Source organism: Cebidichthys violaceus, unplaced genomic scaffold (assembly GCF_023349555.1).
Source record: "Cebidichthys violaceus isolate CVI_PGR_0920_01 unplaced genomic scaffold, fCebVio1.0.p SCAF_7, whole genome shotgun sequence".
In the NCBI taxonomy this organism is placed as follows: domain Eukaryota; kingdom Metazoa; phylum Chordata; class Actinopteri; order Perciformes; family Stichaeidae; genus Cebidichthys; species Cebidichthys violaceus.
Window position 1 is genome coordinate 213872 of NW_027176927.1, and position 24411 is coordinate 238282.

Below are 24411 nucleotides of genomic sequence, written 5' to 3' on the forward strand. Positions count from 1 at the left end.
AAGCCTGGACTTTGTAGTTCTTTTAATAGAAGAAAATACGCACCAAACTTCAGCATCATTTGTCATGTTTTTTTAAGTTGCAAACATGCAAACTGCACCTGCACGCACGCACGCACACGCGCACACACACACACACACACACACACACACACACACACATACACACACACACACACACACACACACACACACACGCACACACTCCTCTCCCGGTCAAGTTTGTGTCCATGGTAACTGTGTTTTGAAGAGTCTCCAGAGGGACTTGCTTTAAGCGCCAGCTCTTCACTCTCCTGTAAGGGATACATTGTGGGGACCCGCAGAAGGCACTGACCTGGAAGTAAAGCTCAGGTCACCGGGCAGAACTAAGGACAGCTTCACCAAAAATGAAACACTGCAGCTTGCTAACGCGCGCGCGCGCGCACACACACACACACACACACACACACACACACACACACACACACACACACACACACACACACACACACACACACACACATGGCCGCTGAATAGCAGGGAACAAAGACTATAAGAGGCAGGGAAATATCCGAACCTAAAGTCTACAGCTGGTGTAGTGCTGGAAGTTCTCATCATGCCCGTTTATCTGTAGCTTGCTGGTTTACAATGATGCAGTTATTCACACAACGTTACTGTGAATGCAGAAAAGTAAAATACTGAAAGAGGCAGGATTATCTTGCTGGTTTACATTACAGTTTTAAATATTAAGCATTAACATGTGAACACAAGACCAGCAGTCTAAAGTAAGTGAATCTGAAAAATGACTACATTTTTTAACTAAACGTAGAAGCAAAAATTACAATATTGTATTTTGTAATGAAATCTAGTGGAGTATAAGTATAAGTAAATAGAAATACTCGTAAAAATGTACAAGTACCTCAAATGTGTCCTTATATACTGTACTTGAGTAAATTTCCCAACACTGGTGAGTGTGTTTGTCCGGTTTGAAACTGTCAATAACTCTTAAAATGAAAATGTTGTTCTGTCATTTGTTGTGTTACAGTTAAAGCTCATTGACACTTTGTTACCTTGGGCTCCATAAATAAAATGGCTTTTTTTTCGTGGCTTTAAGAAATTATAATAATGTAAAGTGTGACTATCAACATTTTGATACGTCTGCACTTTATCACACGTTATCTTATAGTGAGCAGGTATAAAAAAAACTTTATTTAATGTCTCCACTGTTCAGCAGGTAACAAAGCTTGGCCTGATTGCCCACCCTGCTTCTAACTACCATATATTTTGTTTCACAATAAAGTTCTGAAGGGGATTTCTTCTTCAAAGTAAAGTACTGTGGTATTTTGATCATATTCCAAGCTGAATTGGCACCGGCTCCTGATCTCTCTATTAAAATGTAAGCAGCTTATCATGTCACAAACAGATAAAACAATGTTTATTGAGTCTAATGGAGGAAAGTAAATGGGCAAATTGGAAAGTAATGTTTCCTATCACAACCAGGAAGAAGCTTGATTTGTATTGTAACTGTAGTGGCACCGGTGCAGGACAGATCTAGGATAAACCCCCCCGAAAGGGAACTTTACCATTGCATTAAACACTTGACTGAAAGACGGACATATCGGAAGTCAGCAGTGGTCACGCTGATGCCATCTTGGATCTACACAGGGTTCCATTACCAGGCAGGTGAAGTGGATGTGAACTGATACACTGTGTCACTCCTGCTGAAACCCCCCCCCCCCCCCCCACCCTCCGAGGACGAAGAAACGCAGTTCAAGTGCAGGCGTCCACCCGTCTGACACCGAGACACGCAGTAAACAAAGTGCCACTCCACAGTAGGACAGAGAGATGTCTTTTGGTCTAAGGAGACTGCTGGTGCTTCAGTCTAATAAGGCCCTACAGTATGTTCCTTGAATTTGTTTTTTTGTTAAGAAATCAGTATCTTTCTATTTTTTGGTACGCATTTGGTACAAACTGTAATAACCAAAAAGAGTATAAAGTGTTCTCTGCATATAGATTTAAGTGTGCGAATACCTATTATTGAGCTTTTTTGATACTTCCGGCACCTTATTTAAGATAAAGCCGGTGAAGCAGTGGTATAGGTGGGCGCTAATATAGTCAACATTGTTAACAATTGCTTCGTCCGAAATTAAAAATGATTAGTACACTTCATTTGTTGTTCTGCGACTCTGTTTTGTAATTGAAATCCCTGGGAAATGTACTGAGGTTAGTCATTTTCCATCATCACAACTGATTAATGAAAATCAGATAACATTTCTTCATGGAGCGCAGTTATTGACAGCGCGGGCTCCATGGTAACATAGCCCTAACAGCTGGGCGGACGCAGTGGGGGGGCGGGGCTTAGTGAAGGGTCAATTAGCTGTCATCAGCTACAGTTAAAAAGCTAAATCATGAGCTACAGCTACAAAGACAATCTGTTGGCTACGCTGTATCGAATTAGCTGTCGTGAGCTACCGTTTGGTAATTCGTTAGCTACAGTTGGGGGGGGGGGGGGGGGGGGGGGACTACCGTAGCTTTGTCTTTCTCTGATTTGTGATAATGCAGAGTGAACACAGGACTGAGTATGTTAGAGCTGCCAATAACGCGTTGGAATATCATAAGTAACACCAAGTGAGAATCAATGTTAATGTTGGCTAACTGGGCTAAGTAGCAAGCTAACGCTAACAAACTCTCACGTTCATGCGGAGTAGTTTTGCTCTGGATATCCTCCAAAGTTACATACCCCAGCTTTAACAACGTGAAAGCTATCCGACGTACCCAACACGCTAACGGTACACAGCCAACTATGTAAGCTTAGGGCGGACAAACACACCACAACACTCCGTCAAACAACAAAAGCTTTTTTTTATTATTATTATTATTATTATTATTATTATTATATTCATCATCACTTTTCCCAGTCAACATTGGCAGGCAGAATTTTTCTTTTTAGGCAGAACAACGTAGTGTGAGTTCTAGAGTGAAAGCAGTAAGCGGAAAAATAAATAAATACTGTGTACAAAAATACAACCTCACTGTACAAACGCAGCACCCTAAAAAGCAAAGAGATGGGAGACTCGTCAGATCCGTCTCCTCTGGCGTATGTGGCACTTTTTAAAAAGACTGAAACATTCGAGACTAAGGAGTGCAATTCAGTTAAAAACAACACATTTACCAAGTGTGCGTGTCCCGCTGGTAGGTCACTAAGAAATCCCCCCAAAAATGTGTCTTTGGTGGAACTGAATATAAATATTTAAATGCAGAAATGTACTGAATCACTACCATTACCATCCAGCATAATGCTATATGAACGTATAGAGGAGACTTTTTATGAAATAAACACTTTAAATGAAAGAAAATTTGCCAAAGTGGCATCGTTAATTCATTTATAGATGCCGTGTGCACGCGGCAGTGGCTGTAAAAATGCCTCTGAAAACTGTAATTATTGGATGGGATTGATTATCAGTATGCCTTGTTTAAATCAAGCTTGTACATATATATGTCAATAGTCATTTTGTTTTTAGACCTTAATTGGTCAATGCGCGCTTTTATGCGCAGCGGACTGTAAACACTCAACCGTAGACATCGGAGCAAATCAATGACCACTCTGCCTCTTGTGAATATCCAACTATACAGTCACTGTACCAACATACAGTCGGATTGAACACTAGACGGGGTTTTTTTTTCTGCTGCTGTTAAAAGTACCTGAGTACCTGTTCAGAAAAAAAAAACACAGGATCTCATAAAAATGCAGCCAGCTTATAAAGAATGATATGGTTAAACCGAGCAGCACTGAAGACGTAGATTAACAACAAAAAAAAGTGTCAAAACAGATCTTGGTCACTCATGCGACAGAAAGTGTGCACACAGTCGGTAAAACTGTCTGGAAAATCTCTCGTGCGACGTAAAAACAAAGAGTGTCATGCATTTTTCATGAAGATCAATAATCATTCCTAATCTTTCCACCGACGGAGCAGCAACACGGCAGATCAAAAACATGACAAGGATGACTTGCAGGAACCGTTAAAAAAATGAAAGCAAAAGCGATTCTCTGTCTTTTCCGCCACTTGAAGCCGTTTCGCGAAGTGAAGCGCTGAAGAAACGCTGAGCAAACTCACTAAACACTTACTAAAGATCAGCTGAAAGCTCCAGATATGTCAGCTTCAACAGCAGCAACCTCTTTCACCGTCCATCATGCATCATAGGGTATGCAAATGCAAAAAAAAATCAAAACAACAACTGTTAAAAAAAACATCAATAGCAGCAAAATATGAATAAATAAATAAATACATCATATCACAAAAACACATTCATTTGTGTTGTTTTTTTTTTCTTTTCTCCACGTGGCACAGATCACAACAGCAAAAATAAAAACGGACTATTGGAAAATTGGACCTCCCGAAATAGCTTCTTCAGTATTTTTGGAGCTAAACTACTCTACACACCGTAGGTCGAAGCGCCGGTCCTAAACACACCTCATTCCGCTTTAAACAAGGCCTTCTCAGTGACGTCTCCACGCTGCCGGCGATACACACTGAACCTACAGCTTGCTACTTTGCTGTGGGCTGCCAACAGGCATCAAAGACCCCCCCCCCTCCCCCCCCCCCCCCCCCTTCACTAACAGGGCCGAGCGATGATCAACTTGTGGGCCGCTGCCCCCGCAGGTGGCTTGTGAGGAGACTCCGAAAGGTCTTGAACCCGTCAGTCTTTGCCCTCGGTGCGCGTTCGCCTGATGACGGAGGAGAAGAAGCTCCGGCATTGCGGCGGTCCAATCAGCATGGGGGCCTGGTTCTTGTGGACGATCTCAATCTGGTGTTGGAGAGAAGCGACAGAAGATGAGATTAAGTTAAGTTGCTGCGTCACGGTACAAAAGATATGCGAGGACGTGAGTGAGCTAGTGGTAGTGGCTAGCTAGCTAGCTAGCTAGCTCGCCCCTTCGATTAACTTGGGCATCTAAATGGTTACGTTCTCACCTGAAAAAGCTTAAAAACTGTTTTTTGGGGAAAGTAAAGGATGATAAGGTGGCGATGCAAAGCCAAGTAATCATAATTCTGCTCTACAACTTCAGTAAGACAAGGACACAATGCGGAAGCGCCCAAATTCGGGCAAAAAAGGTGAATGAAAGAACGTTTTTTTCGTTTTATCCATTACTATCTACCCACAGAACGTAATTCAGGCATGCATCCACAACAGTGGGTCCATATGCGGTCTTGTCAAATGGGGCCTGTTCGGTCCTTAATGTGGCAAACTTCGAGGATCCCTGGGGTTCACGTCTCTGAATTAATGGAAACATTATGCTGGAGTATGATAAAGTAGGTCTTTACGGGTATAAAAGCAGACAATATCCTGTTTCCCCAGCAATGATGCCATTTCTGTTGAAGGTTGAAATTGTAGATCAATGGAACAACAAATATCAACCATCAAGGGTTTTTCGTATCAAGCGCGTAGTTCATTATACTGTTGCCACTAAGAGTCTAAACGCAGTAATGAGGAGAGGAAATGCTACCATCTGCATTGAAAGGGACCACGTTCACTTCAAAGGAAAGCTGCCATTTATTGTACTTGCACTCTGACTCGGGAGTAATTACCAGCTTTTGTTGGCTCTCTGCTATCATTAAACGTGATTGAGCTTGATGTTTCTGATGTGCATTACAAAATACAAAGAAATGACAACCTTTTTAGGGAAGACACTGGTCACATGAGGCTCTAAAAGAATACCTGAAATACATGTGGAGGATAACTGAGCTCCGTTTTAAATATGCAACATCAAGAGCCCCAGTTACAGAGCGATGCGAAATTAAAAACAATTACAAGAAACTATCTATGTATTCTTCTCCCTCTTGCCATCAAAAGTCAGCCAAACTAAGGAAACTAAGTGGCTTTTATATTTAATATTTTAAATGTTTTTGAAACCTGAATTTCAGTTTGCAAGCAGGTTCTTAAGACCCAGTTATCAAAGAGACAGCGATACATGTCATATGTCACTTCGAAATGCAAATGGTTGAATGGTGTTAAATACGTTATGCACGCCAAAGGAGCCGGGACGCATTTGCATAGTCGATGTTGTTAATAATTAGTGGGTTAACATCCCATTTGAACTGTGGTGTTTTTATATGGATTTAACAGGTCGACTGATTCAAATTCAGCTCCGACAAACGGTATGAATAACTCGCCGTGGAAATCATCGCAAGCACAATTATGGATTGTCAGATCCTAACTTTGCAGCGTGGAGTTGTGCCAGCACACACAAGAGCACTTAACGGGCCACTCGTTTTGTCACGCAGGTGTTTTTTTTTTTTTCTTTAGCTTTGTCTGAGCAATCCATATGTAAATCTCAGCAGCACTTCATCTGCAGTGGTGTTGTAATTAAAACTAAAACACAACCCTAATCAACGCAAACTGAGGAATTTCATTTTCGGAAAAAATAAAATAAAATGAACAACTTGGACGGAGGGCAAACCGCGAGACGCAGACGGTAAGCAAATTAGGAGAAGGAAGGACTCGCATCGTAAAATGTTTCTGAGGAATTACCGCACGAAGCAATGATCTGTGGGACAAATGGAAGGAGCAGATACGGCGCTAGATGCCAAGTTTATCGCATCTGTCTTATTATGAATCCGCTCGAGTCAATTATAGTGCATTGCCCCATAGAATAAAAGTGATGTAAGTTAACATGAAGCCTTTAAACCATCACAACATCTTGTGAGACATAGGAACTGTATTTTATGGAACATCTCAAAATAGTTTTCAAGGCTTAATTCCTGAAACAAGACGTATATTAAACACTCTGCGGTGATTGTTACGTCTGTAAAGGTTCTTGCTGGAGGCCACACAGGTGATTGGTCTTCTGCTGAGGTCACCTGAGGTCAGTAAACTTCACCTATTAAAGCCGTGGACACAATATTGCTGCTATTGCAAATTACTTCTAATGGAATAAATACCAGATGAAAACATAGTATTTTTGCTTCAGCGGTGTAGTGAAGTACACTCAGTGCACCCCCACATCCACAGTACATGGGGCTACAAGTCTCACGCTTGTGATGACGCACAACATGGAAGATGGGTGTCGTCAAAGATGCAGGAAACCTTTAGTGACTTACCGTGCAGGGAGTCTGCATCCACGGCTCCCCATCGATCTGCATGGGGAGGGATTTACTGGTTCTGCCAGTGAAGAAAACATGTTACAGTTAAACTTTATGAAAAATAATGAAAAACGAAAGTCTTAAAAGTGTTGCAAGAGGTAACTTAATGTTAGTCTAACGGTCTAATACCGTCTAATATTTCAATGCCTAAATATGTAAGACAATCAGTTGAGATCTTGTTTCTTCACTTTGTTAAAAAATAACTTTGACCTATGAAAGGTGCAATATAAATACCCTTTATTATTATTATTAAACAGACTTTTTTGTAGGACTTTATCATCTCCAGGCCAAAGGATTGATGATAGTAGCCTAATGCTAACAAATTATAGCAAAGACGCCAACAAGAAAGACGACCAACGAAGACTGAATGAGTGAGTTGTGGTCCAGCTGAATGCTGACCTGATGGTGACGGAGGAGCACTGTGCCAGGCGCCTCCCGGCGCTCTTCAGGCCGGTGTAGATCTGACCCATCTCCATGGCTCCTTCCAGCCCCACCACCTCCAGCAGCTGGTCAGACAGCTCTGAGACACAAAGAACAGTGAATCTGTGAATAAACGTGAAGTCAGACGAGCCAGACCTGCAGCGGTCACGGAGGCAAAACTTTCGAGAACTATAGAAGAAAAACATTTGTTCTGATTGATCGAACGTCTTGAAATCTGGTGAGGACGAACTTTGGGCAAGTATCCAACAGTACAACTTTGGTACTTTTACATGACATTATACTCCTTGATATTAGGTTCAGAGATACCAAATACTTGATTGTGCTCCTTGTACTTTCTGAGGTACAGCCATTCTCTTGTCATACTATATTTAGGGCACATAGGAGTACTGCTTTTTCCAAAAATATAATTGCAAACAAAGTAGAATGATAAGCACTCAATTTTCAGCCAAATGATTTGGCCGATTTTGGAATTTTCCCAGAGATCACTTCCACACACGGGGGCATTGCACATGTCCGTTGCAGGCTCAAATGGGTCAATATCTACACCCTAGAAAAATGAGCAAATGATACGTTTAGTTATAGTGCCTTGAAAGTAAAATCATGTCGGTAGCTTTGCAGGGTTTCATACAGGTACATATGCTAAAATGGTTCCATTGATGGTTCAATAAACACAACATTCATGCTCATTCTTGCTCATAAATGATGTTGACGTTATCTGAAAACAGAGGTCCACAGTGAGGGAGAGGAGGAGAGAGGGATGAAGAAAAATGCATGAAGAAAGTGAGGTTCAAATAAAAAGAACATGATGTGATGTTCCTCACGTCAGAAACATTCACAGGGAAAAAAAAAAAAAAAAGGCAACAAGAACAACAAGCTACAAGCAAAACAGCTATTAATTAAGATTGCACCGGCAATGCCGAGCAATCTTGTGATATTATAATTATTAATTCCTCTTCTGTTTTGCAGTTATGAGCATTGATTTCGGCCCTGCTGGAAGCCCAGTGTCACGCCGGGCCCATCTGTTCCAGGGGCCCGCTCCGCCTCCGACTCTCCATCGACTCGTCCCTCCACAAATTAAGAAGCTGCAGCCTCGCTGCTGGGAGCACACAGACACTAATTGAAATCCAGGACCCCCATTTATTTATTTATTTTTCAGCCGCTCGGTGCGTGCGTGCGAGCGAAGTTAGTCTCCGTCGCGTTTTCATCTCGAGCCCGCGTGGGTTTCCTGAAGGAGTGTCGTGGGTAATGTTGCTGTTGTGTCGTGAGGTGTTGTTGTCGCCGCCGAGCCGCGGTGTCCAGCTGTCACCGTGGTGACGGACACGCGTCCGTCCCGATCCTGTGAAGTGCAGCGCTTTCCAGGGTCGGAGTGGAGGAGTGTGTGTACATGCCCAGCAGGTTGACCCGCTGACACTGGGCTTTAAAGCCGCCGCCCCCCCCCCCCCCCCATTGTGACTTCTCACGTTAACGCAACCGGCTCACACGGGCCCCGTGCTGACACGCGTGATGGACCATGGCGATAGGGATTCCGTGTTACTCCGGGCTATAAGGATCCAGTATTCCCAAGAAAGACCATAGAGACCAAGAGCGGCTCTGTTCAACCAGATGTTCAATAAAAACACAGGAACACATGTTTTGACCTGCATCTTTTGGGTAAAGATGCAGAAAGTCATCTCATGGAACAAGTGGCCATTATTATAGTCCAGCAATAGGAGTCTGTATTTTACATTGAAGCTGGTCTAAAGGAGTACTTTGAACATTGGGAAGTGAGTCTGCTTTCTTGCTGAGATTTAGATGAGACGATCGATGCCAATCTCATCTCAAGTCCTTAGTAGTGTGGAGCCACACAGCTGTTAGCTTAGCTTAGCATAAAGACTGGAAGCAAAGGGGGGGGAAATATGACTACCGACACCTTTAAAGCTTGCTAATAAACATGTCTAAAACGTTCAAAAAAGAAACATAAAAGGAAGAACTAGTAGTCCACAAAACCCCCGTAAAAGAACAAATTGTTATTTCGACACCTCCGTTTGTAAAAATGTAAAACTATTCCTTTAAGATGTCTTGTTTTAACCAAAACCTGAGACGCCAAATATAAAATTCTTATTTTAGCACAACAAATTACAGACACATTCAGGTTTATCGGTGACGTTTCATTTTGAATCACCGACCATTATTTCTTTTATTAGAGGTGCGAATGAAACCTGGAACGATAATCAAAAAGGGGACTCTGCCAAATTTAGAAGAAAGCCATCATGTTTACTTCCTAGAGACAGACTGGGAGAGAAACGGAGTCACCTCACTGTTTACACAAGAAGGATGATGAAATATTAACACACAAGCAGCCTGAGGCCAAATATAAACTGAAACACCACACCCCCCCCCCCTTACCCAACCTACAATCAACAGTATGTGAAGTGTTGAAGGCAATATTTGACTGCGATAAACAAACAGGCACTGGAGGTGACAACGCGGCGTAAGAGAGAGTCGTGTGAGCGAGAGCCCATGTGGGCAGATTCACAAAAAGCAGCGGCGTGGCTTTAATCTCGGGCAGCCATCGCCAAAGAGTGTGGGGATGAGGAACGGCGTCCTTGTCGCTGTCAAACAACTAACTGTCGAGCTGCAACAGTGACACGGGAGCAGGGCCAGCAGCCGATCAGCTGAAAGTAAAACTGAAGAGGAATGGCGGTGGAGGACGGGGAGGGGGAGGAGGAGGAGGAGGAGGAGGAGGAGGAGGAGGAGCCGATCCTCCAGCGAAAGCTTCGTGGGGCTTGTCGTGGGGCATCAGTCCCAAGCGTCAGCCCCTCCACCCACGCACGGACCCCCCCTCCTCCCCCCCTCCCTTCCACCCCTTCCCCAGCAAAAACCTCAGTCCCATTCTAAATAATTCACTCCGCAGCCATTCCCTTCCACCTGAGGGGCTTGTCTCCTGGCGTCACCAGCGGGACGATTTAACAGCTCCCGAAAGGTCAGGTTTTTTTTTTTTTATCCTGCAGCCACCCTCCACCCACCCATCCACACACACACACACACACACACACACACACACACACACACACACACACACACACACACACACACACACACACACACACACACACACACAAACAGACACAAACTAATCCCAGCCAACAGTTTGATCCGTGCATCGTGCTCGGCGGTGCCCCCTCTGGGCTAATGCACTCCTGTGTTTACCTCTAAATACGTCGTTCTCTTGATCTGACAAGTTAGGCGGCTCACCTTGAGGGCACCTTCCACAAGGGCATCCACTCACACACACACACACACACACACACACACACATCAATAAACAGGCACAAACAGACAGAGATGTAGTGGCACACGAATACACACTCCCCGCTCACACTAAGTGCCTTTCCAGGTTCAGACGGTTGCCCCCCCCCCCCCCCCCTTTTTTCTTTTTTAATTCACGCTGATTGATTTTTATTCAGGGATTAATGGAGTGTTCATTGTAGCAAGGTTGAGCTTTGAATTGATCAACTATCACCCTCACAGTCTGGGCCACACCGCACCTTCATCTAACACTCCCATGTGGGACGTTACAAGCATCCCAGCATGCAGCAGCACCTGTAAAAAAGATAGTCTGTTTTGTTTTGGTTTGATAAGAGTTTTCTTAAACTCCCTCACCGGCCCTGCTGTGATTAACAGTAGTGTGCAACACAGAACACCTTTTCTTTCACCAGGTACTAAATGGTATTAAATGCTGCTACTGTATATTAGGGACTCATTATCCATATATTGACAGATTCTAACAAGCTTTACTTTGAAGGTGCAACAGCTTCTGAAATCCAAAGGAAATCTCATCAGGAGACACTAGATCACTAGACATGTTCTGACCAGTGAAGGATCACTAGCAGCCATGTCTGGAAATCCCCACTGAGTCGCTATGTTTCACACCAGACACTGATTTTAACCTCTTCATCCCCGAGTACAAAAACACCATCTCACCGTGAAACCGTAAACTCATCAACTGAGCGGACAGGAGTTAGACATGATGGGAAATAAATGGTTACGGTTGAGCATCGACCCCCCAAGGCTGGAGGAAAAGCCAGGGGCGCCGACGTTACCAGGATAAGTCCTCTGGGGACCATGAACGCCTGTCATGAATTCCATAGCAAGCTATCCAATCAAAATTAAACTCTTCTCCTTTTGACTATATAATGTCAATGCTTGTGTACTGCTTGTTTTGTGCATGGTGATATTTAATACCTTTACATAACGGATTGGAATACTTCTTCTACAACGATTCTGGATATTTCTTCCTTTTTTAAAATATGCCCTTCAAGTGGCTCTTCAACAGTTCATCACAGAGCAGCTGACTCATTCTGCTTTGTTCATTCATATATTCCCATTGACGGGCTTCCTTTTGACGTAAATGGATTCAGGGGAATGCCTAACACCCCCCCTACCCGGCCCCCCCCGCCCCCACACTCAGTCCGCTCCTATTAACTGAGCCTGTCCACTGGAGCCTACACAAACCATTAATACACAAGTGACAGTTCCAAACAGTGACATGATTGTACCTCTTCTTTGCAAACAAAACCTGCTAGCTGTGATTCACCTTGTCGTCGGTGAAATATTCATGCACTCTGGAAAAAGTTTGGTCCAAAGTTTAGGCTTTGATCTGTCTGATAGGAGCAAGGACACAGACTGTCTGGTGTGAGCTTCAGGCGAAAGAGCCTCCCTACACTATTTGACGTACGGTATTATCGTCCAATAACGCAAACAAACCGTGGTCTACAGCAGAGGCAGGGCTTTGAAAGTGCTGATGTGCCAATTACCTCCCTGTGTGTTGAACTTTCTGACTTTTAAACGCACATCTTTAAAAAAGGTTTTGTGTTTAAAAGAAGGCGAAGAGTTTACGAGCGTACTAGCGGCTTTGAGCTAAATGCTAACGTCAGCATGGCAATGCTAACTTGGTGACGTTTACCATGGAGGTGAGTCTAGCTTTAGCTCAGTTAAGAAGTCATCAGCGTTTATCCTCTGGGCACCATGAATGTTCAATTGATTTCATGGCAGGTATTGAGACATTTTACTGAATAAGTGAAAAGCCAACATTGCCATCCCAAGACCCATGCAGCTAGCGTGGCTAAAACACGAACACTTTTCAAACAAAAACAACTCGTAATGGTATTTTCCATTACGTTACATCTCTTTTGGGTTTTTTGGGATGGCTATATGCTCTAATTGGCTTTTTTTCTGCAGTGACAGCTGGATTAATAGCGACAGACAACCACAACAGTCATAAATGTATTAATTCTTATGCTGTCAAAGCTACCTTGAACTGCAAACGTGAGCTCCTTGGGGTCGAGCACTGGTGTCCTCTTGTCTTGGCCCTTTTTGCCCCCCTTGCGGTTACCCCTCCTCTTCTTGCTCTCGCCCCAAAGGTTGGAGCCGCCGTGCATGCTGGGAATGTTGAGAATGGCAATGCCTTCCAAGGAGATGCTGCTGAGGTCCAACGTAACGCCGTCGCACTTTTAGGAAGGAGAAAGAAGAAGAGGCAAAACCAGAAATTCAAAGTGACTTATTAGGCATGAAGGTTGAAGTCGGATGAGAGCACTTATTCAAATGCAACCTAGTCTTCAAGTAGAAAATAGACTTGGTTGTTTATGACCAAATTATGAACTGTAACTACAGAATATTTGAGTCATGTCCTCCATCCAGAACTCTTAAACCAAACAGAGACTTTTCACGAGGCGAGAAAGCATCTGACATGGACAAACGGCTGTTGTGTGCATCTTGTCTGAAAGGGCAACTACGAACAATACTTTACTCTGCAGATGTTTATTAAAAAAACGTCTGCAGAGTAAAATGTCAGTTTAACCCAGTTTGAACCTGAACCTAAATCTGTTTTTCTCTTTAAGCCTGAGCCTAAATATGTATTCCTGACTGAGCCTAAACCATACATCTGTCTTTCTGAACATTTACTTGTTTCTCCGTCTGATCCTGACCCTGCATCTCCGATCGAGCCCTACTCCGTCTCAGTCTGAATATCTCTCTCTGGCTGAGCCTAAACCTGAATCTGTCTCTTAGAAGGCGTTAGACAGACTCAGGATTAGATTAGTCCTCTCTTTCTATCTCAACCTGAGCCTGAACCTTTATTTGGGGCCTTGACCCGAGTCTTTGTTTAATGCCACCATTCCTCTTGTCAATCTGATCTGATTAAGCTGACAAAGGCCAGAAATACTCTAAATAGTAGACTGGTATGGATCTTCCTACCTCCTCCAGTACTGCGGGTACTTATCGAGCACTAATTAATGACGACCTCGGCACTCTGCGGATAGCTCTGAGAAGGGGGAAGATGAATTGTATAGACACCGTCTTCATTATCACTCAATATCACACACAGCAGGGTCGTGTAGGGCTAATTACCTGTATGTTGAACTGATGTTCAGTGAGAAGCGGGTGGGGAGGTGCACAGATAGCCTTCACACATCAACACGCTGTCTGGGTGAATTTGAAACTAGTACAAATGTGTGCCATTTAAGGAACAAGGGCTGACCAGAATGCGTTTTAACAAGCAGAGAACGTATGCTGCATTTATGTGCATACGGTTTTTATCAACGCTAATAACAGAATGTGTGATTCTGAAGATTCTAAAGCTGTGACTTTAGTTTCTTTTCCCTTTTCCTTTCCATATAGGGCTAAAAGAATACCAGAAAAAAAAAATATGTGGTTTGATTTACCTCAACCTCCAGAAAGTCGTGGAGCTTCTTACACGTGGCCGAAAAGGTTTCCGAAGTGCCAAACTCAAAGTACCACAGCTTGTTCTTTGTTCTGAAAGAAAACAAGACAACAGGAACTGCAGAGGGATCAAGAATAGAGAGGAAACACAGAGGAGTGTTTTCCCCACATCAAAATCTGAAGCGTGTACCGTCGCAGCGTCTCTTCTTCTCTTCTGTCTCCAGTCCCTTATATGCTGAGCTCGTGAAAAAGAGACCACTCTGTAAAGGTGCGTTTGATTCACGCTTGAAGAGAGGATCCTCTGAAAACTACAGAGGAAATACACCTCGAATGTTTACCGCCGACCAAAACCACACAGTCATTAATCTCCGAAGAACGCATAATGTGGCTCATTAATCACATATTGAAGCATAATGATGAATCTAAAGCCGGTTAAAGGAGGCATCTGAGGGAGCACATGGGGTCGCCAGTGGGTACCCATGCCCAACATTAGGGCCCAGTGAGGGGTGTAAGAGGGTAATCTAACTGCCCCTGCAATTAACGGAGGACTGGGGTGCTGCTCCCCGGGCTTCCTGCAGCACACACACTCCCACCGCTAAGGCTGATGATCAATGACCTCGCAGGGGTGAGTCACCATCTGTCCGCATGCTGCTATGGTACATTATATTCTCCTGACTACACAAATAAAATGTCTTTTTCTTTGTATCGGCGTATTGATTATTTGTTGCGGCCGTTGTATTATGTTGCTTTTTATTTCTTATTAGTTGTGTAACGACGGTCTGTGTGTCTTTGAATTCAGGCTAAATCGTGGTGAAAGACGTCTTACAGTGCCCCCCAAAAAAATAGAAAAGAAAATCATGTGGACTTAAAGGAGGAACATAACACATTCAACACATATTTGAGGGCAGCTGATTTAACTTTAGGTTATTATTTCTCTAAAAATCATGAATGAGCACAATGCATCAATTTAGCTTTAAAAATGAAAAGATTAAAAAGATTGATAATTGGTCACCAGCACAAGTTCAGGCCATTGAGGCTAGTTATGGATTGAATTTTGCACTTTATTCGTCACGTTGGCCATTAGTCTGACGGTCCTTTATCCCCAAAAATATCCCATTCCAAACGGCCATTGCTACGAAAATACATACAAAGTGAGGCACATGGCTAATTAGGCACCTTCCTTACTTTTGACCCACCATTCTGCCTCTTATCACTCATGTCTGCGTTGTATTACTCTTCCTGGTGAGCTGTGACCACACTTTAGGGCTCTACTGATGTGTGTTGTCACCACAACAATCGCCATTTTCTTTTGTCCTAGTCAAATCCCCCGGAGACTGTCCGTTCTAATCTTATTCTATTTCTATGACTCTGTATTATCTGCAGATGAGGCCATGCCAGCGCTATCGCTAACAGGCCTGCTGTCAAAGCTGGCGAGGTTGCATTAGCATCGGGCTAGGCTAAGCTAAGCTAGGCTTGGAACTTAGCTAGCAGGGCACCAACAGAGGCCCCCTAATGCCAAGATATATTAGAAAATAAAAAGTAGAAGGTCTTATGGACTCATAGTAGGTAAGTAGAGGAGGGAGGAGATTAAAAGCAGAACATATAGAAGAGGGAGAAGGAGCAAAAGAGGTTGTCACGAAAATCACAATGTGCGTCACGGGAAGCAGCATCGCAGCGTTGAACCAGAGTCATGCCGTCCCACGGATCGCAAAAGCCTTTTAATCTTTCCAAGAAACAACAGACAGCAACACGCAATTCATCAAAAAGCTTCAAGGACGGAAAACCCCCCCCCCAACCTACAACAGTGCTGACACGCAGAACTGAACACAGTAAAAAATGGCCTTCTCGTAGCTGGAATCAAAGCGCTACGAGAGGAACGTATTAGTATAAGAAGAGTAACAATCACTGAATTATTGATTTCCTCATTAGGACTTTTGTCAGGACCATTTAGCCACTTTATAAATGAGCTTTCATTAGGGTACTTGCAAGGTAGCCCAACTCACAGTTGATTTATAATGTGCAACATGGTCAATAGAAGAGGGATGGGAGCAGAGGGAGGTGGGAAGAGGCAGGAGGGCGACAGGGCCACGCTGAGAGGCTTTCCACAACAACACACCCCTACATCTTCCCCAGCAGCATCATCATCCTCATCCTCATCCTCATCAGTCTGTAAGCTCACTAGTCAAACCCAAGAGAACACATGAACACAGGCCTGGGCAATTTTGCAAACAAACAAATGAAGGTGGCCACTTTGAAAAGCGTATTCAAAACGAGTGGTCGGAGAATGAAGCCAGACTCAACACAAGGAACGTTCTGGGTGCATAGACTCGTTGCTGTTGCTGTGTTGAAGCTGAGTTTTAGAGCTAAAAAAAAAAAGTCCAATTATCCCAAATGCAGCTACACTTTATGAATGCGAAGAGAGGAAATGAGAAACTAGAAGAAAGCAACACATAACTGGAGTTTGTGTTGGAGATACACATTTGGCAAGCTTTAAGGAATCTCCAATGGAACTGTAGGTTGTCGAGTTGCATTGTGGGTAATGTAGGCGCACGGCTTTTTCCAAGGTGTGGAATCAGAACGATAACATCTCTGGTGCTTCTGCATGACTTTTAAATATTTCTTCGTGGAAAAAACACTGCAGTCTCCGAGCTGCTACGTCATTCACCTGCTCGACATTTGTTAGGATTTCACTTTAAAGGAGTAGTGTGTAGGGTTTAGTGTCATCTAGTGGTGAGGTTGCAGATTGCAACCGACTGAATGCCCCTTCGTTTATACCTCTCCCTTTCAAAGCGTCTCGGAGAACAAGGGCCAGCGGTGCAACATGGTGGACAACAATTCTTAGTTTGAGGTGATCGTACACTAATGAAAACATAAGTTATGAATATCATAATCGATTTCTGCCAATGAATCCTACACCCTTCCTGTAAGGAATGACCTATTTCACATTCAAAACTCTACCAACCCACTGTTTCCCTTCCCTACATCTGGGTTTACAGCAGAACCAAACGACACTGAAGACACACTGTAAGAACAGATACAGTAAGAGACAACATCTGACCGTCCTGTCGATTCCCACCACTTACCCTAACAAGCGCACCATGGCAACAAATCACCTCATGTCCCTGTTCATTAGGTAATTAGGAGCATCCCATTGGCCGGATCGGATTGTCGTTTGTTATCTGCCGAGTGATGCTGAACACTGGACTCCTCTGACAGACTGACTGTGAGGAGCGTCTTCTACAGTGGCCAGCGTGTGCTTGGATTAATAGGGAGTCCATTTGAGTAAGATGGTACTTTTAGAGGTAGGTTAGGAGGATTTTACTGTACAGTAAGAGCCATAAATGAACATAAAGTCTCCATTTCAATAAACATCTCAGGAGTTCCTTCAATGTATTCCCTGTGGGAGCGGTGTGTGTGTTTCAGTTGTAGGCAAGGTAGCAGGTCTTCATTCCTCTGAATAGCCACAATCGGCCGGTGCTGTGATTCTTTACCTGCAGTGTATCAATGCAAAGTGTACTGCAATAATAACTTTAGCGGTGTTCATGTAAGATCAGCTGTTGTACTCACAGCTGGCGCACCAAAAGAAAAAAACAGCGGCTCAGGTTTCCAGCGCCACCGAGGTGTCGTTTATTTGCGCAAACAAATCGTAAAAACAACACTGAAAGAAGAGGACATATACAAACCGTGCGGCCGAGAAAAAAAAAGAAAAGAAAAACACACCTAACACCGAGAAAAAAAAACAGAAAGACAAATGTAGCTCAAACACCCTTGTTCATCAACCCTCCGCCGGTTGGTCACCTCATATTAAAGGATGTCAGAGGCGATGAGCTTCACTGCAGCGTCGCTGTCCTGAGGCCACGGCACCTTCAGACGCGCTCTCTCTACCGGCCACACCGAACGCCGAGCACAGAGCACATCGATTTTCTTCCCCTCTTGACACTTAATCTAACCCGCGATGATCTACGACCTTATCTTCACACTAATTTCTTCTTGATCAGAGGTGATAAATATCGCATTGACATAACCAACTCTTTGTGCATTGCATCAATGCACTGTTTTGTTTAACATGACACCCGCCTAGAGCGCTCCGACTCCGGCTGGCAGTTTGAGAAATGACCCGAGTTGCATCGTCTTGCCTTCAGAGACGCAGCGAGCAGTTTGAAAAATGTATTTCTGTCTGTTGCACTGCAATGATTCCACTGTGCTTTTTTTTTTTTTTTTTTTTATACTAAAACTACAGATACTGGTATAAAATATCCAACATCTTTAGGATCAAATAGAACGGCTGAAGTGATAAAATGGCATAGAAGTGAACCGATAAGCTCGACACATCTTTTACACATGTTTTTCTTATTCTACAAGTTTTTCGTTCGGCAGCCATTTGGTGCCAGTGCATATAACATTATGTGGAAAAACTGGCTTTTTTTTTTTAAACATTATTCCAGTAATGATTCCAGTAATTGATGTTAACACCCGTGTGTTGTTAAGGTGGCTGTTGAACAATTAAAAACAAGTGTTATATATATATGGAAAATAATATAAAAGTTGAAATGGAACAGAATCTCATTTGTGATACTGTCTGGGAACTGTTAAGACACCTGAAATGAACTCAACAAAGCCTCGCTGTTAATTAATGATTTCATATTGTTTACAAGGCTCGAGGTGTTTATCGGAGGTCTGACACCTCCAGCAACACATCTGCAGGGGCAACTTACTTCCATCCTATTTTGTTGCTACAGTGAGCGTGCAACCGAGTCAGGTATCACTCCCCGTTAGCTTTTGAACCCGGTATTTGCCAGACATCGACGTTCATCCATCTTTGCTTTACGTTGGAGCAGCATGCAGCATGATGAGTGCTAAGGGAAATGCTCTACCAGTTTAGCATAACCGTACTCCAGCTGCAATGATAAATGTCATCGCTGCTTGCTGTCAACAATTGTGTCAAACTGATATTCATGTTTTGTCTGTCGGAGAGGTGTTTTGGAAATGCATCAGAGAAACCTCTTGTAGACAAACTGGATTATAAACCAAAGGACCAGCGGTCTTAGCAGCAGTGGTGTTGAAGGGTATGAATCTCAACATTTAGCATCTTCCACTCTTGACATTTGAAGTTAAATGTGATACACCTGACTAGCCAAATAGCTATTTAGCTCGCAAACTGATGTTAGCAGTGCACTTTTTTTTTTACGTTTGGTAGCTCGTTCAGCAAGCCAAGGTGCAACGCAGGAGCTAGAAACTTCAGTTCAAAGTTCAGTCTGATTTAGTGACTGCAATCTCTCTCAACAACGTCATCTTACTGTAAGAGAGAAACTGTGAGGTAGTAAACATGTTATTGAAATCGCTTTCAGCCATTATTGTTTTTTGCTAAGAGCTCATTTTCTGCCTCTCAGGTAGCATACAGGCGGCCAACTACAGGTCTGAAAAGTAAACGCTGAATGCCTTAAAGTTGCATTCTCTCTAATGGCCAGCAGAGGGCAACTCCTCTGGTTGCAAAAACAAAGTGATTGATTTGATGTCTGGTTGTCAGTGTTTTAAATAATGTATTATAATGGTAACGTTTTAGTTGACTAAAAAATGTCTTATTCAGCATCCGGTTGTACTCAGCTCCATCCTCCTGTGTCACTTCTGGTTGCAAAAAACAAAAACAAGATGGCGACGGCCAAAAAACCAAGATGGCGACGGCCAAGATGCCAAACTCGAGGCCTCAAGACAGTCCACAAACAAAATTGTTGACGTTGCGGTGACTACATCCACTTCTTATGTGCAGTCTATTGTACATAAACAGCCCGAGAGAAAAATCTGCAGACATTATTTTTCTTTATAAAACCTATGCCCTCGCAAATATTTCTTATCATAACTCATTTGGTTATTATAAGACTTGACTTTCAACCGGGAGGCCGGTGTTTGTGTCCCAAACTTACATGAGTGTTTGTGATGTTTTTCCGTAGTTTTTTCCTAAACCTTTTTTTTAATTTACAACATTAGCAACGTGTTTAAGAGCTGGACTTCAGAATCTAATCTGAATCTGGAAAACATGTTGGATATGTAGACGTAAGTGAACCATGAGGGCCGTTCAAATTAACATTTTTTAAATCTATTAATAAATGATCTTCAGTTCATCATTATAAGGGTAAGCCTGTAAATTAACCTTCATATAACATTTTCTCATATTGCTCAGCCCCTCTACTGTCTTTATGTAGAGTCTTCACTTGAGTTACCGTGGTGTGTGTGTGTGTGTGCACACGTGTGTGCATGTGTGTGTGTGTGTGTGTGTGTGTGTGTGTGTGTGTGTGTGTTCCCACCGAGCTGGGGACAGGGCCACAGGTGAGATCCCTCTAAATTACACACAAGTGTTCATTAATTATAGATGACACTTTGGCCACATAAACGATTTCATCCTCAAATGAGGTCCAAGGGCGGCCGCTACTGAGGTCCACCATGCATGAGTGTGTGTGTGTGTGTGTGTGTGTGTGTGTGTGTGTGTGTGTGTGTGTGTGTGTGTGTGTGTGTGTGTGTGTGTGTGTGTGTTGCCTAAACGAGTGTGTGCATATGTGTAATTTAGAGCGCCGTCACCTGTGGCCCCGTTCCCAGCTCAGCAGGAAACACACACACACACACACACACACACACACACACACACACACACACACACACACACACACACACACACACACACACACACACACACACACACACGTTGGTGCCTACATGCACATTAGTATTGGGTGTGTGGATGTGTGCGTGTGTTGGTGATTCCGGCGGCCCCCATCCAGCACATCGCAGGGCTTTGATGAACATACTCATTATGCTAAAGAGTGCTCCATGCCCGGGCTTCCCTGTGCCTTCAGGAAAGGTTAACTCAGGATGGTTACACAGCACAGCGAGAGCCTGTGGGCGCACGGGGGCAGAGCGGCTCTGGAGGAGCGCCGTGACGGTGTTAGATGTCTCGGGACCAAAAATAGATCCGGGTACGCAGAGCAAATATCACGGGAACATCAAGGCCGCCGTGATTGATGCCGCGGAATAAACAAACGTCGCAGGTGGAGTCACGGCGGCTTTCGCGCTGCAGCCGAAACGTCCCAAATCAGAGGTCCCCCCCCCCCCCCCCCGCCCCACAGATCTCACGTGAATTAGTGGCGTCGCAATGTAATTTGTACAGGGGCATTAAAAATTATCAACGTACGATTGATAGGACATTAAATGAAACAATATTTACGTTTATAACTTTTAAATGGTTATTAATATCATAAAATGTTCATGTTTTCTTGCCGCTCCTCCATATATAACAACCTATACATTTCAAAACTTGTTTTTAGAGCATCAGCGAGAGACATTTTAAATAATATTCACAGATTTATGAAGGCTTTGTATAAGAATGAATTGTGCTACAGATCCACATCTATTAAAGGTCCGTATCTCTATGAACTACATCCACATTGGAGGACTCCACACCATCTCACTCGTGATGATCTGATTCACCACATCTTTCCCCAATTTCCACCGTACCATGGCTGCAATGTGCCGACATTGTAGAGAGCGAGAAATCTAAAAAAAACAAAAACGTTGGCGTTGGTGTAAAATAAATTGTGAGCGTTGCGGGGGATTTTGCCGAATCGTCAAACGTCGATGTTCTCATCTGGAGAATGGGTTGCTTAAATTCATCATGTTGCTGCAGAGCCACTGTCAGGCAGAACGCTTTCGAACGATGCAGGTTAATACGAGCACCCGGAGTCTAAATATGGTTTGAGTCACACAATGCCTCAAAGGGAATGGCATTTCATATCAAGTACATCAACCGTACCAGAATTTTTTTTTACAAAAACACAGAAACGTTTAACATTTTATGCATAAAATTTGATGAAGAGTAAGTAAAATTTGTAAAAAAGTGGAAAAATTCAAGCAAAAATGTTGCTTAGTCAAAACTGGCCTTTACTGATGGATTAATCATGAACCAGGAAACAATCCAAGAGAACAAATGTGCTTGTTGTAGCGGCACAATTGTCAGGGACTGAGGTCCGGGACAAAGACGGAGACAAGTGGACTGCAACCTGTCAACCCGCAGGACCCGCTGGTCGTGGGTCAAAACAGCGCAATCGCTACTGGGGAGTCAAGGGAGCACCGTCAACGCAACACGCTAAGCAGCGAGACCAGGAGCCGAGACATCAGCTCGCTCCGAGGGCCAACGCCCCAAACAGGCACCGCACCGGTCCTGCTAAACAACAAACACACCTGCACAAAATGGTCGAACACATTATAATGCAAATACATTAATGGAGTCTTTTGTTACGGCAATTCAGCGTCGCTGTATTGGATTATGAGCTACAGTGCAGAGTAAATATCACCAATCCCTAAAACCTAGACGTGTGCAGACATTTGAATTGGAGTTACAGTTAAAACTGAGAATTGGTCAATGCAGCAACTGAACATCAGAGGGCAAATAAAAGATGTAAGAATGAAACTGTACAACAGCACAAAGTTCTTCTAACCTCTCTCTCTCTCTCTCTCTCTCTCTCTCTCTCTCTCTCTCTCTCTCTCTCTCTCTCTCTCTCTCTCTCTCTCCCTCTTTTCCCTTGTTCCTCTCACTTTCTGTCTGCTTCCCCTCAGAGCCAGAGATTAGTGTGTAATTACATGGGAGATCAGCAAAAAAAAAAAAAAAAAAAAAAAAAGGGGAAAAAAAAGCGGGGTGAAAAAAAAAGGGAGTAGTATATTTTAACAAGGCGGTGGAGGAGCGGCGACGGGGGAGGAGGTGGCGCAGCCCTCGTCACGGGCCGACTGATTGTCTGCTTTTAATCCTCAACCTCATTATCACCTCCAGGTCCGGCAGTGGCAGTAAATGAATCTATCTGCCGAGTGTCAAATCTTCACACCTTCGCCCTGGTAATCACCCCAAGGTGCAAATACAGAAGATGGATAGAACGAGAGAAATGAAGAAGGGAGGGGGGGGGGGGGGGGGTATGACCCCTGCATTTCATCAACAAAATCCCCTCATTTCATAATTAACAAAAAGCTACATGATGTTGTTTGGCTGGTAGTTAAAGCTCATTAAATATTCATTTTTTTTTAAGGTCAAACTGGTGACAAAATGTATAGTATTTGGTACATATGGGAAGTGAAGAGTCGTTACTGCTGTCAGATATTAAAAACCCAATAATTCAACATGTGACATTTTGCTTTTTCCATGTTCTGAAACCGTACATGTTCATAAACCTATTTATTTTGCCTTTGACCAAAGACAAGGCTTCAAAAAGCTACAGGACAGCAATACAAATAAACATGTTTTAATCCATGAAAAATATGCTCAGATGCTGTTTATTCAATACATTATTTTGCATTTTAAGAACGACATCTTCTATTCTCTACATATGGACAGAGGTTATTAAAATAAGTGTGTGGTGCAGAGAGTGTCAGGCAGATCTCTAAAGGGCTTAAGATCGAAACGTAGATTATTCATCCTGAAACTGATTAAATGTAAGAATCACAATTATTTCAATGAAAAAAATCTAAAATAAAAATGAATAAAAACATTTTGTGTAGCTCTTTCACTTCCCACCGTTACCTTCGAAAAGAAAATGCCCCGTTTGTCTTTAAAACATTGAAAAATTAGATATTTTAATTTTACGTACTCAGAATGTATGATAAAGTGAACCTGGTACAGAAGCAACTAGTTAAGATCTCCATGTGTAAAAGGAGCAGGGGAGGTTGAGTAACTGTTAAAAAGCTGAAGACTCTGCATCTGAAACTGTGTGTTTTCTTTATGAAAAGATGATCAAAATATAAGATAATCACACTATTTCATAATTGAATATATTTCAATTTTCACTTGGATCTAATTGAAAACTTGTTTTTCATCATTTTGCGCTATATTGTTGATGTAATTTCCATATTTTGCAAGTCTGTCTGCTGTTCTGGATTTGCTAAGTGGTATTATTATTATTATTATTATCCGCACCATTGTTGTTTTAATCATTATTTTTCAAGTCTCTATCTATAGGCCTTTTAGGGAAAAGACTTTTTGGACTGAAAGCTTAAAAAAAAAAAAACCTCATCAAAACCATTATTCCTTTTCATTCATTCTTGACAAAAACATACTTTTATTGCTGAAACAAGTGAAACCTTCTGCCCAGAGACACGCTCCCTCTATCGTCACTGACGTTCC

The 24411-nt window shown here is 43.1% G+C and overlaps 1 protein-coding gene across 2 annotated transcripts in view; it reads right to left on the reverse strand.

Annotated features, from left to right (window-relative positions):
* Positions 1–4591: 4591 nt before the first annotated feature.
* dgkb (diacylglycerol kinase, beta) overlaps positions 4592–24411 on the reverse strand; it is a 63151-nt gene continuing 43331 nt past the window's right edge. For both annotated transcript variants that reach the window (XM_068735934.1, XM_068735933.1), the window contains 5 exons: positions 14258–14348; positions 12850–13045; positions 7515–7635; positions 7074–7134; positions 4592–4782 (listed from right to left, as the gene is read on the reverse strand). In XM_068735934.1, coding sequence (XP_068592035.1) covers positions 4675–4782; positions 7074–7134; positions 7515–7635; positions 12850–13045; positions 14258–14348 — 577 coding nt within the window. In that variant the 3' untranslated portion in view covers positions 4592–4674. The remainder of the gene's footprint in view (positions 4783–7073; positions 7135–7514; positions 7636–12849; positions 13046–14257; positions 14349–24411) is intronic.